At 37.2% G+C, this 18,958-nt stretch overlaps 3 protein-coding genes across 3 annotated transcripts; 2 read left to right on the top strand and 1 right to left on the bottom strand.

The window, feature by feature from the left end:
* Window positions 1-5,393: 5,393 nt before the first annotated feature.
* Window positions 5,394-10,011, top strand: LOC136218013 (formin-like protein 2). The gene is made up of 4 exons (XM_066004735.1): window positions 5,394-7,247; window positions 7,406-7,608; window positions 7,894-8,138; window positions 8,892-10,011. Exons 1-4 carry the CDS (start codon window positions 5,692-5,694, stop codon window positions 9,690-9,692), a joined length of 2,805 nt encoding a protein of 934 aa, XP_065860807.1. The 5' UTR covers window positions 5,394-5,691; the 3' UTR covers window positions 9,693-10,011.
* A 185-nt stretch (window positions 10,012-10,196) lies between these two features.
* Window positions 10,197-13,523, bottom strand: LOC136218012 (acyl-coenzyme A thioesterase 2, chloroplastic-like). Its single transcript, XM_066004734.1, has 5 exons — window positions 12,588-13,523; window positions 12,014-12,191; window positions 10,929-11,398; window positions 10,678-10,806; window positions 10,197-10,490 (listed from the first exon to the last, which is right to left on the bottom strand). The coding sequence occupies exons 1-5, from the start codon at window positions 13,404-13,406 to the stop codon at window positions 10,353-10,355; spliced, it is 1,734 nt and encodes a 577-aa protein (XP_065860806.1). The 5' UTR covers window positions 13,407-13,523; the 3' UTR covers window positions 10,197-10,352.
* Window positions 13,524-13,691: 168 nt separating this feature from the next.
* On the top strand, window positions 13,692-17,477 carry LOC136218015 (protein FAR1-RELATED SEQUENCE 5-like). Its single transcript, XM_066004736.1, has 2 exons — window positions 13,692-13,809; window positions 14,144-17,477. Exon 2 carries the CDS (start codon window positions 14,264-14,266, stop codon window positions 16,538-16,540), a length of 2,277 nt encoding a protein of 758 aa, XP_065860808.1. The 5' UTR covers window positions 13,692-13,809; window positions 14,144-14,263; the 3' UTR covers window positions 16,541-17,477.
* Window positions 17,478-18,958: the final 1,481 nt, after the last annotated feature.

Raw genomic sequence — 18,958 nt, forward strand, 5'->3', positions numbered from 1 at the left:
GCTTTAACCTCCATTGAAAGATGATATCAATTTGAGCCAATAGAGTTACAATGTACCACCCTAAAACTGAAGCTCTATGGTCGGAACCTCTTAAGCTAGGATCACAATATCCTCGAAGGGAGCCAATAATGTTCCTACCTTAGATAAAGATGGGGGCCTTGTGAGATTCGATTCTCTAGAATTGTAACATGGAATGGTTGATACTTCGGCTTTCGAGGTCTCTACTACACCTGAAGCCTTGGGAGAAGTAACATTTGATCTAGTGGCTAAAGTGACTTGTCTTTGCCTTTCTATCATATGATCACAGGCACCTATGTTAGAGGCCACCCCTGTATCCAAAAATATTAAAAGAAAGCAAACTCAAAAATAGAGAAATCACCTTCAACGATTTCCTCGTAACTTTCTTCAGCGTCTAGATGAAATTCCCCATCTTCATGATGCACAGTGAAAGATGACCAATGCGTATCATCTCCAATATGTCGGTCCATGATCACATGCACCTTATAGGGAGCAACAAATGTTCCTACCTTAGATAAATATGGGGACCTCCCAAGATTCAGTTCTCCAGAATTGGAAGATAGAATGGTTGATACTCCGGCACCGAAGGTCCCAGATATGCCGAAGCCATAAGAGAAGCAACATTCAATCTAATGGCCACAATGGTCTATCTTTACCTCTTTATCATACAAGCATGGGCATACAAAAAGATAAAAAAAAAAGTCAAAAATAGAGAAATCTAGTTCAAAGATTTCCTCATAACTTTCTTCACCGTCCAGATGAAAATCCCCATATTCGCCATGCGCGGTGCATTGATGGCCATCAAGAATCATCTTTAACATGTCGGTCCAATGCTAAAAGTTAGGAAAGGCTATGCTATCCCTCACAAACCTCTCCTATCATGAATCTTGTCATCTACACTTCACATGTGAGTCATTTTATCACTCCTTAGTGACAGATCATAAACATATGATTAGAGGTGAAAAAATTTAAATAATATACTGTCTATTTTACGAGTTAGACAAAAAAAATTCAAAATATTTTGCCAAATTAATAAATATTAACCTCTAATTGTATTATTAAATCATATAAAATATGAAATTTTTTTTAAATGAACTGATATGTAATTGGTGCAGATTAAGGAACAAAATATCTGTGTTTTATAATAGAAAAAATTATAAAATTAGGTCTAATGGGAGACTCATTTACATATTTAGATCAATTACCCAATCCATTACCTATCTAGACTATTTTTTGTGACTTTTTCAAAATACCCTTTATATATATATATAACACTTAAAAATTTCTTACTCTTTCTTCTTTCTCTCCTCCATTTGACTTCGCATTTTTCGCAATTTGCAAAGCCTGCGAAGATAATACTACTTAAAAACATGATTTTTGCTTAGCATTTTTTTTTTTTGCAATTTGCGAAGCCTGATAATATAATACTACATAAGAACATGAAACTTACTTCACATTTTTCATAATTTATGAAGCTTGTGAAGGTAATACTAATTCACATAATAACTTTTACTTTGCAGTTTTCGCAATATGCGAAGTAAAAGTTGTATTTTTAATCAGTATTATCTTCGCAGGCTTCGGAAATTGCGAAAAATGTGAAGTGGTATATGTTGGTCCCTTGTGATTAGTTCCAAGGGGGGGGGGGGTTAGGAACTAATATAACTTTTTCGTTAATTATTTATGCTGACTTATCAGTTTTGGATGAGTTGGTCAACTCAGCTTTTGGTCAGCTTGGTGCGAAACAGCTTTAGTCAGATGTTGACTAAGGCTGTTAATCTTGTGAGTTAAGAATTGATACTTTAAGGAGTCAACATCTAACTCAACACCTTAGTTTACTTAGAGTCAGCTTAGGCAATTTATGTGATGAGTAATTATGTCAAACAACACATGCAATATATATATATATATATTTTGAGAGAAAGTTTAGAGATTACTCAGTGTCACTTATCCTAGTTCGGCCTCTCTGCCTAAGTCCAGTCCCTAGAGTCCTCCGGGCTTTTTGAATCCAATAATGAGCTCTTTAACGGTAGAGCACAAACCGATTACAAGACAGTTGAATATGCAAGAGTACCTTCCTCTATTCGTCTACTCAACTCCTACTAAGTGCTACAACCCAGCACCTAGATTTCTCTACCACTGAGTACTCAACACCAAGTACTCAACATACACTCTCAATGTTACAATTGATAAAAACTTGTTCCCTTTCAAGCAAAGAATACTTTAGATGATTACAAACAATCAATCTAGCTTTTACACAAAAAGAATGGAAATTTGGTGTAAGATCTTTTTCTTGTTTTTGAGTGCTTTTAATTTGTATCTTTCTTTCTTGTAAAATCGGCAATGATCCAAGGAGTTTGATTGTCCTTATATAGGGGAAAATCTGTGTTGGATCATTTTGAAATGATTTAGCCGTTGATGTTAAAACGGCTCTTTTAGGGGACAACTTCTGGTCAGCTTCAGACTGTTCCGGCCATTCCCTTCCTCTGTTTTCCTTCAGACGTCAGACTTGTCTTCTTGCGTCAGACTTGTCTTTTTGTGCCAGTTGTCTTTTACCAATAATCCATTGACCCATACATCTCGGAATGTGTCTTTTGTGTAATTCCAAGGTTTCAATTATTGGTGCAGAGGGTTGGCAATCTTTGTCTTATAGCGAATGACTCTTTCATGCTATCTTGAGGAATCACTCAACTTCTACTGCGTAAGTCATTGTCTTCGGCAATTTCTAAGCTGAGTATATTTTTAGTCAGCTCAGCTTTGTAAGATAATTGTTATTGCGGCTTCTTATGCTGAGCTTTATTTCGCTTCTCTTTGTTGGGCTTTTATGTCTTAGTCTTTTGATGCTAAGTTTAATTCCACTCAGCTTGATACTTTAGGCTTCTATGCTGACCTTCATTCCACTTAGCTTGTTTTGTTCATCTCATGCTGACTTCGTCCTGTCTTACTTTTTATATTTATCTTTATTTATATTTATACTCAACATTGAACAAACGGATTAGTACAATTAAATTAAAGCACTTAAATTTAATTGTCTTTTAATCATGGATGATTTTGTCAAATCAAAATCTTGTGGAAATGTGTTTCAACAGTATATAACATTCAGATCATAACAACAAGAGTAAAAACATTAAAGTCATACCATTATCAAAATTTACAACAAGATTGCAACAATAATTATAATATTAAAATCATAACATTATCAAAATTTACAATAAGATTGTAACAATAATTCAAACCCTAAATCCTAAACCCTAGGAATTTGCTAAGAAGTTCATAAGCAAAAAGAAGTTCAGAAGCAGAAGGAACTAGAACATTGGAGTGCTTTCAGGCTTTAAAGAAGCAAGAAAAATCGGCGGCGTCATACAGAATCAATGACCTTTTAGGATGATAATGGTGATTTTCTTTTCTTTTCAAGAAAAAATTCAAGAAAAACCGGCAAGTTCACCATCTTCATCACATCCCAATCACCCTTCACTGTGATTTATGCTTTTATATTCAAGATAAACGGATCACTGTGATTGATGCTTTTGTATTTAACATTCCCAAAAAAATTAAGTAATTTTAGGGAAATAATGAATGAAGGACACTTGAAACGATGATTTTTGCTTCGCAAAATGAGTTTGTGTGCGAAGCAAACTTCACGTGAAAAAGGATTATTTTGCTTCGCAGAAAGTGATTATGTGAAGCCTGCAAAGAGAAAAACAAGTTGAAAAGGATGATTTTTCTTCGCCAGGCTTCATAGATTCACTTTCTGTGAAGCAAAACCATCATTTCCCACCTGATTTTCTGTTCGCAGACTTCACAAAATGTGACGAAAACTCATTTTACGAAGTAATTTCTAGAAAAAGATGAAGATGAAAAGGTAGAAACCTACCTTATTTCCGCCTTTTTCCATTGAAATCGACAATAAACATGTTATAAATACAGAAGAACGTCGAATAACCATGCATTCGATTCGCACAAGAAGAAAGAAATCAAGAGACGAACATGAAACATGAAGATGAAGAACCATCATTCACAAAAATAGAGAGACAGAGAGGAAGAAGAGACATGCTGATGAAGAAAATGGAGATGATTTAGCAAAATATAAAGGAAGGGGGAAGATGAAAATATAGACAACAAATGGGAGATGAAACTGATATTACGAAAAGGGGAAGATGAAAAGTTTGAGGTATTTTGGAAAATTCATAAATATATAGTCTAGATATGTAGTAGGTTGAGTAACTGGTCTAAATATGTAAATGAGTCTCTCATTTGATCAAATTTTATAACTTTCCCTTTATAATAATGTCCAAAATTGAGCCAACTTGATAATGTTAGGAGTAAAATTGTTCTTTACTGCTAATATTAAATGTAAAATTATACCAATTTACATTTTAAAAATAAAATTGCTACTGATGGTAAATATTAATGGAGAGTTTGGTTGCTCATTTTCATGCTTCTGTTTGCATTTTCACTTTAAGATGGAGAGTTTTAAGTGTTTGGTTACTGACCTCGTGTTGCCTTTTACATCTGAAAAGCAGCAGTAGATGTTTGGTTAGTGGCTTGCTATTTGCCTTTTACACCCGAAAAACATGAAACAACAAACCATAACCGCAACTGTAAATAGCAACAACAAATGGTAGGTAAAACAAACGAATTTTTTTTTTTTTTGCACCTTAGGAGAGAAGTGGAGGAGTACAATTCTACCTGTTAAATCTCAAAATTCTACTTTCGGTAACCACAGTATAAATTTTGATATTTGAAAGGACAATCCATTGCAAATAGGAAAAAGGATTTCCACATAATGATCACGCGCGGGAAAGGAAGTGAACCCAACAATCGATAAATACTCTTTTCTTAAAAAACACAACCCAAAAAATTAACCGTCAACCTTTCAATTTCAACCAAGAAAGAGCGTGAAAAGCAAAAAGCATTTTTGGTCCTTTTTTTCTTTTTATAAAAACTCCAAAATTTGTTTTCACCATGAAAATGTAAACAGCTGTATAAATAAACTTCTCCCCATATTCCTTCCTTATCATAAAGCTAAAGAAAAACACAGTAAATTTCAAGTCTAACCAGATTCTTTCAATCCCACAGATATCAATATAATTGCATTTATTGAACAAATTTCATTGTCAGACATTTTTTTGACTTCTCCTTCTTCCCCCTCTACTTTTTCTATTGTCATAATTAATTATAATAGTACAATTTCAATCTTAGTACTAATATTTATCAAAAGAACACAATTAAAAATTACCTTATCGACATGATTTTTTTTTTTTTGACATTAATGAAAATTTTAATTACTACCGTTTTAGCTTAGCTCTTGCCACAAAATTTTGAAATAATTTGATGTTTTTGACCATTTTCTTCTCTAATAAATCAGACACAGTAACAGTAGAATATATTTCATTTTCACCATTCTTTTTTTCTTTCAAATATCAATTCAAGTAGTAGTATTTGCTTGAACACTCACTAAAAAACAAATGAAGAACAGACATTGTCTTTGTTCTTGCTTCTTTCTCTCTCTATAATTCACTCTCTCTACCAGCAATGATGTTCTCTTTTTTGTAACTTTCTCCATAGCTATGAACAAAGAAGAATCACATTCTTATTCTTCTTCAAGGACGCACAGATTGACTGAAACGGTGTGTTTTTGTTTTTGATTCTGTTCTCTCTAAAAACTAGGCAGCAATGGCTTCCGGCAGCACTACTATTCTCTTTCTCTTCATTTTCTTCGTTTTTACCACCGGTGCCTCTGCCGGAAACCGCCGTCATCTCCTCCACCAACCTTTTTTCCCACTGACTAATGTAATACCTCCAATACAGCCTCCTTCTATTGCTCCTCAACCTCAAGCTCAGCCTACTCAGCCTAAATACCCTTTCTCTGCTACTCCTTACACTCCACAAAAGCCTTTCTTTCCCACACTTCCTTCTCCTCCTCCGCCTCCTTCTGTTTCCACTTTAGCCACTTTTCCGGCCAACATTTCTTCTCTCCTCCTTCCTCACCCTCCTTCCGCCGGAATTTCTCACCGCCACCTCATTATCACTATCTCCATTTCCCTGACTCTTCTCATTGCTGCCATTCTTGCTGCTGTTTCCGCCTTGATTCTTTGCTCCCGCCGCCGGCAACACCACTTTAAAACCACCGAGAAAACCTCACGATCCGACAGTCTTCGTCTTTTCCCTGCCAATTCTGTCCCTTCCGATGGGTCTCCGAAACCGCCGAAACTTCCTCATCGTCCCGGAGTACCCAGTACCAGCTCGGAATTTCTCTACTTGGGTACGCTGGTTAATTCGACAAGCGGAGTCGATCATCAACAGTGTATTGCAAATGCTAGCAATGTCGGAGTTAAGATTGGTGTATCGTCTTCGCCGTATCGGAAGTTGGGGTCACCTGAACTGAAACCGCTACCGCCGTTGCCGAAGTACAACTATACACCTACTTACAGAAGTGGCGAGGTTCTGGTTGGTTCTTACAAGGAAGATGAAGCAGAGAGTGATACTGAGGAAGAAGAGTTCTTTTCTCCTAGAGGATCATCGAGTAGAAAAGGAAGTCCTGTGCGCGTTGAATCAAGTTCTAGACATGAGTTTCCAGGTATTCAAGGAGATAATTTCGGGTCTAGAAGTTTTAATTCAAGAACTGCGTCCTATCCAATATCTAATTCGTGTTCTCCTTCAAATTCCATACCTAGTAGTTCCTCTCCAGCATCAAATTTAAGTCCTAGTCCTAGAAGCACAAAATCTAAATCTCCAGAGACTATAATTAGTTTCCCTGCTCCTCCGCTTCAATCTCTGAAACGATCACCTCTGTCCATGTCTTTGTCGTCCTCCTCATCCGGGAGATATTCAGGGAATAGCCACAACTCTCCGCACCGAAATTCAGGTTTTCTGGGCTACAGTAATCAGTCTCCGGCGAGATTAGAGAGTGTTAACGGTAGCTTTGTGCCTACAAAACTACCGCCACCTCCTCCTCCGCCTCCACCACCACGGTTTTGGGAAATTTCAGAAGTGGGAAGAGAAGTGGATTTCGGAAGCTCAGGTCCCCCTGTTTTTGTTACACCTTCGAGGCCTATTTTGGTTCAAAGTGCAGTGCCAAATACAGTCATTGAGCAAGCACAATCCAATGCTAAGACTGAGAGGATCGAGGAGACCTTCAAACCCAAGTTGAAACCTTTACATTGGGATAAAGTTCGAGCCAGCTCTGATCGGGTCATGGTGTGGGATCAGATAAAATCCAGCTCCTTTCAGTGAGCTACTAAATCCCCATTTTAGATTTTGAATGTTGCATTCTAGTTTCTTTGACCAAAATAGGAAAGAGGGAGGAACCTCTAAGAATTCATTTGCTGCTTCGCTTGATTACTATACTGTTGTTTCCTAAGTTTACAGAATGATGGTATCATTGCAGGTTAAATGAAGAAATGATAGAGACTCTGTTTATGGTGAACAATTCAAATTCGAATGTGAAAGATAACAATGGGCGGAGGCAGACTCTTGCATTCCAGAACCAGGAGAACCGTGTGCTTGATCCAAAGAAGTCTCAGAACATTGCAATATTGTTAAGGGCGCTTAATGTGACTATTGATGAAGTCTGTGAAGCCCTTCTTGAAGGTAGTGGCTGACCTCCACTCCTGCTTTCTTTCAGTTCTATCCAATAGTGATTTTTTATTCTATAAATGCTTCTTTAATGCCTTCTGTGGTCTTTCAATGCTAACATCATCATCACTCAATGGATTTGGATTGTGAATTTATTGTATGGAAGAGCTATAGTTTTTCTTTTTGAGGAAAAGAAATATTGATTTGCTGTTGACTGTTAGAAAAGATTTGTTTATGAAAATGTATTGGCTATCCCAGGCCCAGGCCTTCCCTAAATGATCCATCTTTTCTTTTTGTCAGGCAATTTGGATGCACTAGGGACAGAGCTTCTTGAGAGTTTGTTAAAGATGGCTCCAACTAAAGAAGAAGAACGCAAGTTAAAGGATTTCAATGATGAATCTCCATTTAAGCTAGGTCCTGCTGAAAAGTTCCTCAAGGCAGTGCTTGATATTCCATTTGCATTTAAGAGGGTTGATGCAATGCTTTACATTGCTAATTTTGACTCAGAAGTTGATTACCTCAAGAGGTCTTTTGAGAATTTGGGGGTAAGTTTATGTTCTTTTAACAACTATTTGTCCCTTAATGCTTCTTGTTTGAATCTATAGTTCAGTTCTTTTTGTTTCTGTTAATTGTAACTTATTTCTTATGTATGTATGTCATTGTGTTAGATCAACTCTTTCTGTAGTACAATCGCCTCTTTCTTCCTTTACCTTTTACTACATTCGGTTTCTCCCCCCATGGACCCCGTCAATTCTTTATGGATCAAACTTTTGAGTGCTAACTTTTCAAATTTATAAATCCATGATCCTCATCTTTATGCATGTGGGTAATGCTCCTGCATATGTTCCCATGTGGTAATTGCTCCTATGTCCCCCAAGTGTACTAGTTCATGTACTGATAAAGCAACCATTTATCTTGAAAGAGGTTACTGTAAATTTTCAGGTTTTTTTTTTTTTTTACAGAAACTATACATTTATAGTATGGCTCTACAAATATTTTACATCAGTAAGCTACTAGCTCTCTATACTGTTAAAGTCCCTGATGATGTCATACAGTTTGGCCATATTAGGGTAGCGGCTGGATGGAAGGTTAAAATGTCCAAATAGGATTAGGATGCCCATGTTCATAAGATGTCAACCTTTTTTTTTTTGTTTTATTTCAGATTGTTACACTGCACTACTATTTGTTGTAGTTGATACGAGTTGTAAGATGCTAGCTGCATCATCTTCTCATTCAGATGAAAATATTTCCAATGCCTAGTAATTTTCAAGCTGCTGCTCATATATTTCTTTGTACAGGCTGCTTGCCAGGAATTAAAGAACAGCAGAATGTTCTTGAAGCTTCTAGAAGCAGTGCTGAAAACTGGTAACCGCATGAATGTTGGCACCAATCGTGGCGATGCCCATGCTTTCAAGCTTGACACACTCTTAAAACTTGTTGATGTGAAGGGCACCGATGGGAAAACCACACTCTTGCATTTTGTTGTTCAGGAAATCATCAGATCTGAAGGTTCTCGACTTTCTGGAACAAATCAGAATCAAACAGCTTCCACTTTCCAGGATGATGTTGAGTTCCGAAAGCTCGGGTTGCAGGTTGTTTCAGGTTTGAGTGGAGAGCTCACCAATGTGAAAAAAGCTGCAGCAATGGATTCAGATGTACTTAGCAATGAAGTCTCAAAACTAGCGGCAGGAATTTCAAAAGTTAGGGATGTTGTGAAGTCAAATGAAGAAAGTTCATTGAAAGAAAGTAGCAGAAGATTTTCAGAATCGATGAAGGGATTCTTGAAGAAAGCAGAAGAGGAAATTGTGAGGATTCAATCAGAAGAGAGACTCACCCTGGCTTTAGTGAAGGAAATAACAGGGTATTTCCATGGGAACTCTGCTAAGGAGGAAGCTCATCCGTTCCGAATCTTTCTTGTTGTACGGGATTTCCTTTCCATTCTCGATCAGGTATGTAAAGAAGTTGGAAAGATAAATGAGAGAACCATATATAGTTCAGCGCGGCCAATGCCAGTAAATTCAAACCTTCCACCAGTTTTTCCTGTGTTCAATGGAAAACAGCATTGTAGCTCGTCGTCGGATGATGAAAGTTTGCCATAGCACTGATCGCTAGTGAGATATACTAGTCAGAGAAGTAGTAGATGATCTGAATAGAACTATAAATATGGAGTCCATTGGAGTGGCCTCTTCTTTTTTGTATCTAAAACTAAAACATCAGTTACAAGATTTTGGATTTGTTTAAATTGTGTAATATACCAAGGGTATGATGTCAGGACATAATAAATTACTAAAATGCTGGAATAGTTGAATCTGTCATGTAAATCTGTTCAAGTGTCCTTGTTCATGTACATCAGTTAGAAACAGTTTCTACTCTGAAAGCTTTTAACAATTACTTTTTACCTGCTAAATTATTTTAAGGGGCTTCAAAAGTTTTGAGAAATAGCTGCCAAATTGTCTTGGAGATTAAAATGTGTTATTCTTATGTTTGTTCAATTTTTTAGTAGAAATAAGATAATAACATTGTCCTCAATATTTATGTTGTATCTTGAATATATTACTGCTAATCATCAACATTATATAACAATGAAATGTTTTATTTCAATATAGAGCTAAAACATCATTTCAATTAGGAGAGATCCACCTAAAGGTGTGAGAAATCTCGAACCGATTAATTGAATAAACTATATATATATGAATGAAGAGCTAAAACATTTTCATTCCAACATAAAAATGAAAGAAGAAAGAAGTGCAAGGGAGTAACTAAGAAATCTCAGCATCCATACGTTCAATCACTCGACGGGCTTCTTCTTCAGTGGCAGGAACAACATTCCGAATCCTTAAACCGTCTTTCATGGCTTCAGGGCGGACAGTGAATGTGAAATAGAAGGTATTTGATACCTGTTCAGTTCAACAATACCCAACTTGGAATAAATAATAAAAAGAAGAGTTGTCTACATAGTTTTATTTCTGAAATCTACTCTTATTATATGAACAAATAAATTACAAATACACGCATTAATATAATGTGAACTAGAGTTGTTTCAGCAGTTGTATTAGTTCTGAGCCAATAGATTCATTAGCTTACCTCACTAGAACGTTGCTCGGGGCTTGTAACATGAGCTACAACTTCCACATTTATCAAGGGTCGAGCAGGGTCCTCAAGCTCTGTATACAAAACACATGACTTCAACCGAAGAAAATTTCCAACATCCACCTGCATCAGTTAACAAATGTAGCAATCCGATTAACAACCATTCGACAATCAAAACATTGGAAGAAATTAGGAATTGTTCGTGCAGATTGTCTCTGAAATAATTTAAAAGGGTTGTGAATTACAGGTCTGAAGAAATCAACATGATCAACTTCGACAAAGTATGGTTTAGCACCAGCAAATGCATAAGCAGTTGCAAAGGCCAGTTCAAACGCTTTACGCATCAAAAACCCTCCAAAGATGCGACCATGTATATTCCTTTGCTGTGGTTGACACATCAAAGAGTTCTGAAGGCTAGTATCCTTTATAAGAATGCTATCTCTGTCTGCCAATGCCGGCATGTCACAAAACACTCGCCCTTCAGCTAGCAAAGCATTAACTCTTTCTATGTCTCTATCAGTGGCATCTCCTTTATTTTCTACCCTCTGCTTTTTCCTCATTTTGTTTCTTTCTTCTGCTTCTTCCCAAAGCAACTTTTCTTGTTCAGTTTCAGGTGAGAGACGGTTAACAGGAGCTGATTTCCCTGTCCTTGAGTCACGAGCCACAAATGTGAAGTTTGCTACAAGAGCAAGTGTATCTGATGGACTGGAAGTCCCTGCAAAACAAATATCCAGGGTCCAGACTAATATTGGAGAGAAAACAGAACAAATGCTTGAAAGTTTTAGGGCAACCAAGTTGATTAAGGATCTCTTGCTGGGGCATATATAAATGTATAGAAACGGCAAGGTATCACACAAAATCAACTTGTTTAACTTCCTGTTATAGTGGAACCCATAATCATTGAAAACCAGTCTATAATAGAATGAAATCCCCCGTGTAAAACTATTCCATTATATTACATTATGCCTTAATAAACATACATAGCATAAAAGCATGGAACATAACTTTTGACATAAGCTGCAATATATATAGCCTTAACAAACATACATAGCAAGACATGCATATGATTCCAGTTCTAGTTGGACTATAACTAGGTATCAGCTAAATGGACACTTTGAGTTTCATATGCAGCTTTCTCCAACACCTCAATAATATGTACCACAATCTAAAACCGTCAAGTGATTCATGCCCACGACTTCTTTGATGGAACCAACCCTTAATTAAAGTTGGGGAACACAGACATTTTATATTACCAATCAATGTTTATCACCAACAATGAACTCCCTAATTCGATCATATTGTAGATTGCATTGAACAACTATCAGAGTACCTTTCGTTGATTGAGTCACTTCCAATTGAATTTCCATGGATGACCGACCAACCCATGTAACTGCACCAACTATTTTCAGATCAGCATCGACCTTTATTGGTTTTTTCAGTACTATTCTGTCAACAGAAGCAGTCACCAATAAAAGAGGCCTTGTCATGCCATCCTCATTGCAGCAATGCTGGCCAACAAGTGATATAATGATAAAAAAAAGACATTGAGCATATAAATAGCCAGTAGACTTGAAGAAACAAAATTTTAGACTATGTAGCATGCATTTCTAATTCTATATATGTATATTTTATCATATTAATTGTTGCATAGGAAAATTTCATAGGAAGACAAACAATAAGCATTGAATCAGATATTATATTGCTCTAATAGCCTGGAAGACATTAACAAAATTTCAATCACAAAAGCTTTAGATTGCTCAAGTTTTGAAGACAATGAATTATGAAACCTAGGGAAAAATTCACCATCAATTCAATCAAATAAGACATTAATTAAGTAAGAATTCAATTCAAATGGATATCATGGCAATGACACCTATAAATACACATTATCAGAGCCCTTGTACCTTGTAGGAAATGGTTCCAGCAAGTGCATCAAGATCTTCAACCAGCTTTCCCATCCTAATCTCATTCCAAGGGTTCCTATACTGCTCTCTGAGTACATAATCAGAAGAGAAGCTATAAAGAATACTAGTCCTACTCTTTGATGGAGTTTTTGTTTCCAATTCACCAGAAGAACTGCCATCAAGTGGTGAATCAGCAGGACTCTCAAATATGCTTGATCTTGCTTCCCATAGAGCATTTGTTACTGGGGAATGGTACATTCCAGGCCACAAACTGATAGGCTTTCGAATCGAAGAGCCTGCATCAATTGGTGCGGAGCTCTCAAGAGGCGTAGTAGCGGTGGAAACAATATGCGGGTTTTTTATTTCGCTAGAAAAACATCTTCTTGGAATACAGTGAAAGTGGATGGGAGCATAGAATGCGGGTTTTGATTGTTTTAATAACTTGGAAATATGAATTCTATTAATGGGTAGATCAACAGAGTGAGACTTTGACGTCGAAACAGCACCGGAAGCTAAGCACGACCTTGTTTGACGATTAGAAAATGAAGCAATTAAATTGGGTTCGAATTCATTGGATGAATTAGCATGATTCGAATGAAGCTGAGACGGTAATTTCGAACTTGCAGCAGAATTGGAAGTGGAACTTTGAGGTATGGATGAATCCAAAACGAAGGCATTGCAACTGGCAATTTCATTGAAGCGGGAATGAGATGCACGAGGAGTGAGAGTAAAGAAAGGACTAAAGATTGGATTTTGAAAGAATTTGCGGTTGCAATTAAGGAGATGATGATGGTTAAATGATTTGCTGAGTGGTTTCATGATTCAGGGACGGGACAGGGAGGAAAGAAAACGATCAAAAGAAGAAGAAGAAGAAGAAGTAGTAGTAGTAGTAGTTTGAGGACTCCCTGATTGAGCGCGCCCTTTCACGGAACGATCTGCTCATCTGGTGATTGCTTTGCTTTCTTCCTTTGACTGTTAGAAGTTGGGCTTTTCTAGTTTTGGCCCAACCATCATTACAGTACTTACAATTTGAACCGAACACCCAACTCCAAACCCTACAATGCTTCCAATTAGTTTATCTACAGCATCATATCAAATTTTACCCGCCATTCCATCCCCATCCCAAATTTGAAGTTTCCACTCTTGCTAAACTGAGATTTCCCTTCCCTTCCCTTCCCTTCCCTTCTATCATCTAATTCTTTCTCTGTGGTAAAGAAAAAAGGTAGCCTCATTTTATCATGCAAGTTTTTTCTAGTGTTTCTTGTAATTGAATTGAATTTTGTTTTAAGTGAACTTCATTTGCGGGTTTGGCATTCTAATTTAATCAAGAGTTTTAGGGGAAACAGTGTCTTTCCATTCAATCTTTTCTATCTGCGTAGAACCTTTTCCGTTTTATTAAGGTTTATGTTCTGATGAAATACTTATTTTTCTTTGAGATATTCCCAGTATTCAAACTTTGTAAATTTTTTATTTTGTAAATGATTTTTATGGTTTGATTTTCGGTTCTTGATATATACTTTTCTGTTCTTTTGTCCATGTTGATGTTTGAAATGAAGATGAATGGGTAGCCGTGATCCTGATACATCAAGTTATGTACAGAAAGTGGAAACAACTGCAGAGCAGGATCACGAAAGCTTCTTATATCGAAAAGAATCTACTGCTTGCTGAGAGTGAGCATGTCTTTCAGGAGCCATTCTAGTGACTCAAGAAACGATGCTAAGGACTCTGACAGTCTAAAATCAACCTCTGTTGACAGGTTTGAGACACACATAAAAGATGAACAGGAATCTCAGAGGGCAGATATTCCTTCAATTGAGGTATCACATGATGGTTCTGTGCTAAAAGACGAGGAAGGGCCATATGTGGTGCCCAAAGTTGGTATGGAGTTTGAAACAGAAGATCATGCGTATAAGTGTTACAGTGGATATGCTGTTCTTGAAGGTTTCAGTATTAGGAAAGATTTTGTAAATAAAAGTAGGGTATATGGTGGTGTAGTTTCCAGGAGATATACTTGTTATAGGCAAGGTTATCGGCCCACCAAGCACATAGCAGATCTGAGGAAATCCAGGCATGAAACGAGAACTGGTTGCTTGGCACAGATGACCATTGCACGCCAACCTAATGGAAAGTTCCGTGTCACCCGTTTTGAAACAGAACACAATCATGAGTTTGTAACCCCATCTACAGGTCACATGTTACCATCACAAAGGAGGTTGACTTTTGCCCAAGCAGTTGAAGTTGACTTGTCTAAAGGTCCTGGAATGGATGGGGTACCAAAACTAGGAATGGGTTTTGACTCAGAAGATCATGCATATGAATTTTACAATACCTATGCTGCGCAAGTAGGTTTTAGTGTTCGAAAAGACTATGTAAATAGAAGTAAGATTGATGGTGCTGTGGCATCTAGGAGGTTTACTTGTTTTAGAGAAGGTTTTCGGCAGAAAGATAAGCGAGATTTGAATGTGAAGAGGCCTCGTAAGGAAACAAGGATTGGATGTATGGCTCAACTAGTCATTTCTCGTCAATCAGACGGTAAGTATCGTGTCACACATTTTGAAGAAAGGCACAATCATGAGCTTGTTGCTCCATACAGGGTTCACATGTTACGTTCACAAAAGAGATTAACTGCAGTTCAAGTTGAAAGCAGTGAGGTAGATGGTTCTACAACGCAGCCCAAATTAGTCTCTGGTACACCATGCAACAAAGCAGGAGATGAGGACATTCATGGATATCAACTCATTGATTACAATAACAAACTCTCTTTCAAACGGATGAGGGATATGAGAGAGGGAGAATTAGAAAGATTGCAGCAGTATTTCCATAGCAAGCAACTCAAAAACCCTTCTTTCTATTGTTCTATGCAACTTGATGCAGAAGATCAGATAACTAACATATTCTGGACTGATGTCAAAATGTTGGTGGACTATGGTGACTTTGGAGATGTGGTTTGCTTCGATACAACCTGCAGACTGTACAAAGATTGCAGACCATTTGTGGCATTCACTGGTGTGAATCATCACAAGCAAATGGTGGTCTTCAGTGCTTCCTTTTTATATGATGAAACCATTGAATCTTACAAGTGGCTCTTTCAAACTTTTCTGAAGGCAATGTCTGGGAAGAAGCCCAAGACAATCCTCACAGATCAAGATGCTGTAATTGCTGAAGCAATTAAGTCAGTGTTACCTGAGACACGCCACCGTGTATGTGCATGGCATGTGTACCAACGTGCACTTAAACAGCTGAACCACATGTTTGTGGGCTCAGACTCATTTATTAATGATTTAACCAGTTGCTTTCTTGAGCATGAGGAGAATGAAGCTTTTGTTGCTGCATGGAATTTTATGTTGGATGCATATGGTTTGTGGGAAAATGAATGGTTGCATGAGATTTTTAAGGAAAGAGAGACATGGGCCACAGCATATGGAAGGCACATTTTTCATGCAGATACCAAAAGTGTACAACTTTGTGCAGGTTTCACTTCTAGCTTGAGGAAATACTTAAAGTTTGATGTGGATGTCCTTCCATTTTTTAAGCATCTAGGGAAGATGCTGACAGATTGGCACTACAAAGAGTTAGAAGCTAATTATGATATGAGTCAGCGATCGCCAAGGCTGATGGGGGATGTGATTCTCTTGAAGCAAGTTAGAGATATATACACTCCAGTGATATTTGAATTGTTTCAGCTGGAATATGAAGCCTCTTTGAATATTCTTATTAACCAGTGTGCTCAGAATGGATCACTCTTTGAATACAAAGTGAACATATATGGGAAACAACAAGAATATCATCTAAGTTTCAACTCAACTGAAGAGAGAGTCACTTGTAGTTGTATGAAATTTGAGTATATGGGAATTTTATGCAGTCATGCACTGAAAGTCCTTGACTATAGGAACATCAAGATGCTTCCAATCCAATACATCATAAAGAGGTGGACTAGAGATGCAAGGGTTTAATTCTTAATGAACAGCAGCCAATGCTATGTTATCTATGCTCAATTCTTGTTGTTACTAGTACTACTAATGGCCAGTGATCAGGAATGAACATGTAAATATATGGTGTATCCTGAATGGCTACAAATATAAAAGTATGAAGCATGAGAAAATTAGCAATTTTGTTTTTATTTCCCAGTTGTTTCTACTTCTTTTTTCTTCTCCCAGAAGATAATATGCTCATGCTTGTGCAGAAGCAGATGGCCACAATTGCATAGGTGCAACTACAATGAATCACCTCCCCATGTTGTTAAGATGAAAATGGGTGTAGTTATTGTCAATTTTGAAGTATGCATGTAATTCAGTGATGGATGCTCCCACAACGCAATATGAGGTAGCTCTGTTGTAATTAGATATCAATGTCATCCCTGGTGGATCTTGCTGTTGATGACACAAGACGACTTAATTTGGAAGCTTTGGTTTGATGCCTTGGTTCTTTGGACTGTTGGGGTTAAATTGGCAAGATCATGTAGATCATTGGTTGTGCCTGCTGCATCGCCTTTTGGACTTCACTGTAGTTTTCTAGGTCAGCTGCTAAAAGTAAGATTGCACCTTAATCTCTGCAGGGAAGAGCTTTCTAAGTCTGTTTTTCTTATTTAGCTATTCTATCTTGCAATTTCATAGATCATAAGCTTATAGAGGTGATTTGCTTTCATCATGCCTCGTCAGGCACTTGTGAAGCTGTCTCAAGCTTTTCGTCATAAAAGACCTTGTAATACAATCATCCATTTTCTTTTATAAATTACAAATTTATGCTGCTCATTCATTTGGAATATTTGGAGAAGTATTCTCATGAGTAATTGATCGGAGTTGTGATGTTAGAGAGTGTATTTTCATTCTTTTTTCTCATGGCATGGTTAGATCCACCATTCTTGGACGAAGACCTCTGAGGTGGTTGAGCAGTGGCCTGGACCATGCTAGGAGAGGGTGTGTGCAGTAGGTTGGGTGATTGTTGGCGTGTCAAGGGAACCCGGAGAAACATTGTGAAAGAAATTCTGTGTGGCTAACTACATAGACACATTGAAGTATGAGTGAACGTTAGTATAAATTACGTCTACATTTCCAGAATTTCACCTTCTCCATCTGATATTGACAGCATGTGACAAAAAAGGCTTCAAATCCTATGTGTACCTTGAGTGTTGTTGCTTCTTATGTGAACTGAATTTCTCTTCAAGCCTCTGAAATTAGAGGTAGAAAACAGAAAAAATTTAAGAGAAAAAATTAAGGTTGTAAAAAACGCTAGACACTATTCGGGTGGACATGACCCTCAAATATTTATTGGGAATTAGTCGGGAGATTAATCGGATTTGTACTTTTATATTTTTTTTTTGTTAATCAACAATTGTTATATAAATTCAATTAAAATATGTATTATACCATTTTAAAATAATGTATAAAATTATTTAATATAGAAAAACACTTGTAACATATATCTTTAAAAAATATGATATTTATATCTTTAAAAAATGTGAAAATATCAAAATTTTAACAACAATAACATTGAAACAACTCAAACAAATAAAATATATAGGAATACATTTGTGACCGGCTATTTGTATAACAATTGAGAGGTTATTACTAAATAGAGTATGATAATAATAGAGGTTATTACCAAGTTGGAACCGAGTTTTTTTATAAACAAATAGATGTTATTCCTATATAGAGTATTCCTATATAGACTGTATAATTAACCAAAATGTGAAAATATCAACGCTCCAACAACAATATCATAAAGTTCAGTATCCAGCTTGCATATATCCGAGCCTTGTTTTTTGTGAACGGAGTGTGGCTCCTTTGGCGGGCAAGAAACCGTGCCATTTTTTATTCAATTCCTCCGAATCATCACGTTCTGCTGCGTGATTTATGGAGTGTTGTCCGCTAAGTTCAGTTTAGCAGCACGGTTATAACGCACAACTCCTCATTAGATAAGTATGTTCTGGCACAACTATCATTGGCAGAACGTCTTCCGGCAGCTCTCCGCTCTTTGGAAGTTCTCTGGTGTCTCCCGTTAACAGGCTGGACCAAAATAAATATCGACGGTTTAGTGGTTGATGGTGATGCAGGTGCAGTGGGAATTTTTAGGAATTGTTGGGGTTCCCTCACGGAGACTTTGCAATTTCTTTGTCGCCTTGCCTTCCATTCGAGGCTGAAATTCAAGGTGTAATATTTGCCATTAGTATGGCCTGGCCAAAGGGTGGCATCTTGTTTGGTTAGAAGCGGACTCATCCTATGTGGTGCATCTTCTCTCTAGCAAATCAACTCGGGTTCCTTAGCAAATGAGGTAAGGATGGATACAATCTCCCTCTATGTTGCACGGACACGGACACGGATACGGTATCCGACACGGACACAGACACAGACACGGGAAACGTCATTTCTATA

This window comes from Euphorbia lathyris, chromosome 2 (genome assembly GCF_963576675.1).
Source record: "Euphorbia lathyris chromosome 2, ddEupLath1.1, whole genome shotgun sequence".
In the NCBI taxonomy this organism is placed as follows: domain Eukaryota; kingdom Viridiplantae; phylum Streptophyta; class Magnoliopsida; order Malpighiales; family Euphorbiaceae; genus Euphorbia; species Euphorbia lathyris.

Bases quoted from the DNA above. Each gene is read 5' to 3' on its own strand.
- LOC136218013 (XM_066004735.1), top strand. From the start codon at position 5,692: ATGGCTTCCGGCAGCACTACTATTCTCTTTCTCTTCATTTTCTTCGTT. The intron at 7,248-7,405 runs GTGAGCTACTAA...GTATCATTGCAG, and splicing joins ATAAAATCCAGCTCCTTTCA to GTTAAATGAAGAAATGATAG. The intron at 8,139-8,891 runs GTAAGTTTATGT...TTCTTTGTACAG, and splicing joins GGTCTTTTGAGAATTTGGGG to GCTGCTTGCCAGGAATTAAA.
- LOC136218012 (XM_066004734.1), bottom strand. From the start codon at position 13,406: ATGAAACCACTCAGCAAATCATTTAACCATCATCATCTCCTTAATTGC. The intron at 12,192-12,587 runs GTACAAGGGCTC...CTTGTTGGCCAG, and splicing joins CTGGAACCATTTCCTACAAG to CATTGCTGCAATGAGGATGG. The intron at 10,807-10,928 runs GTAATTCACAAC...TAACTGATGCAG, and splicing joins ATGTTGATTTCTTCAGACCT to GTGGATGTTGGAAATTTTCT.
- LOC136218015 (XM_066004736.1), top strand. From the start codon at position 14,264: ATGTCTTTCAGGAGCCATTCTAGTGACTCAAGAAACGATGCTAAGGAC.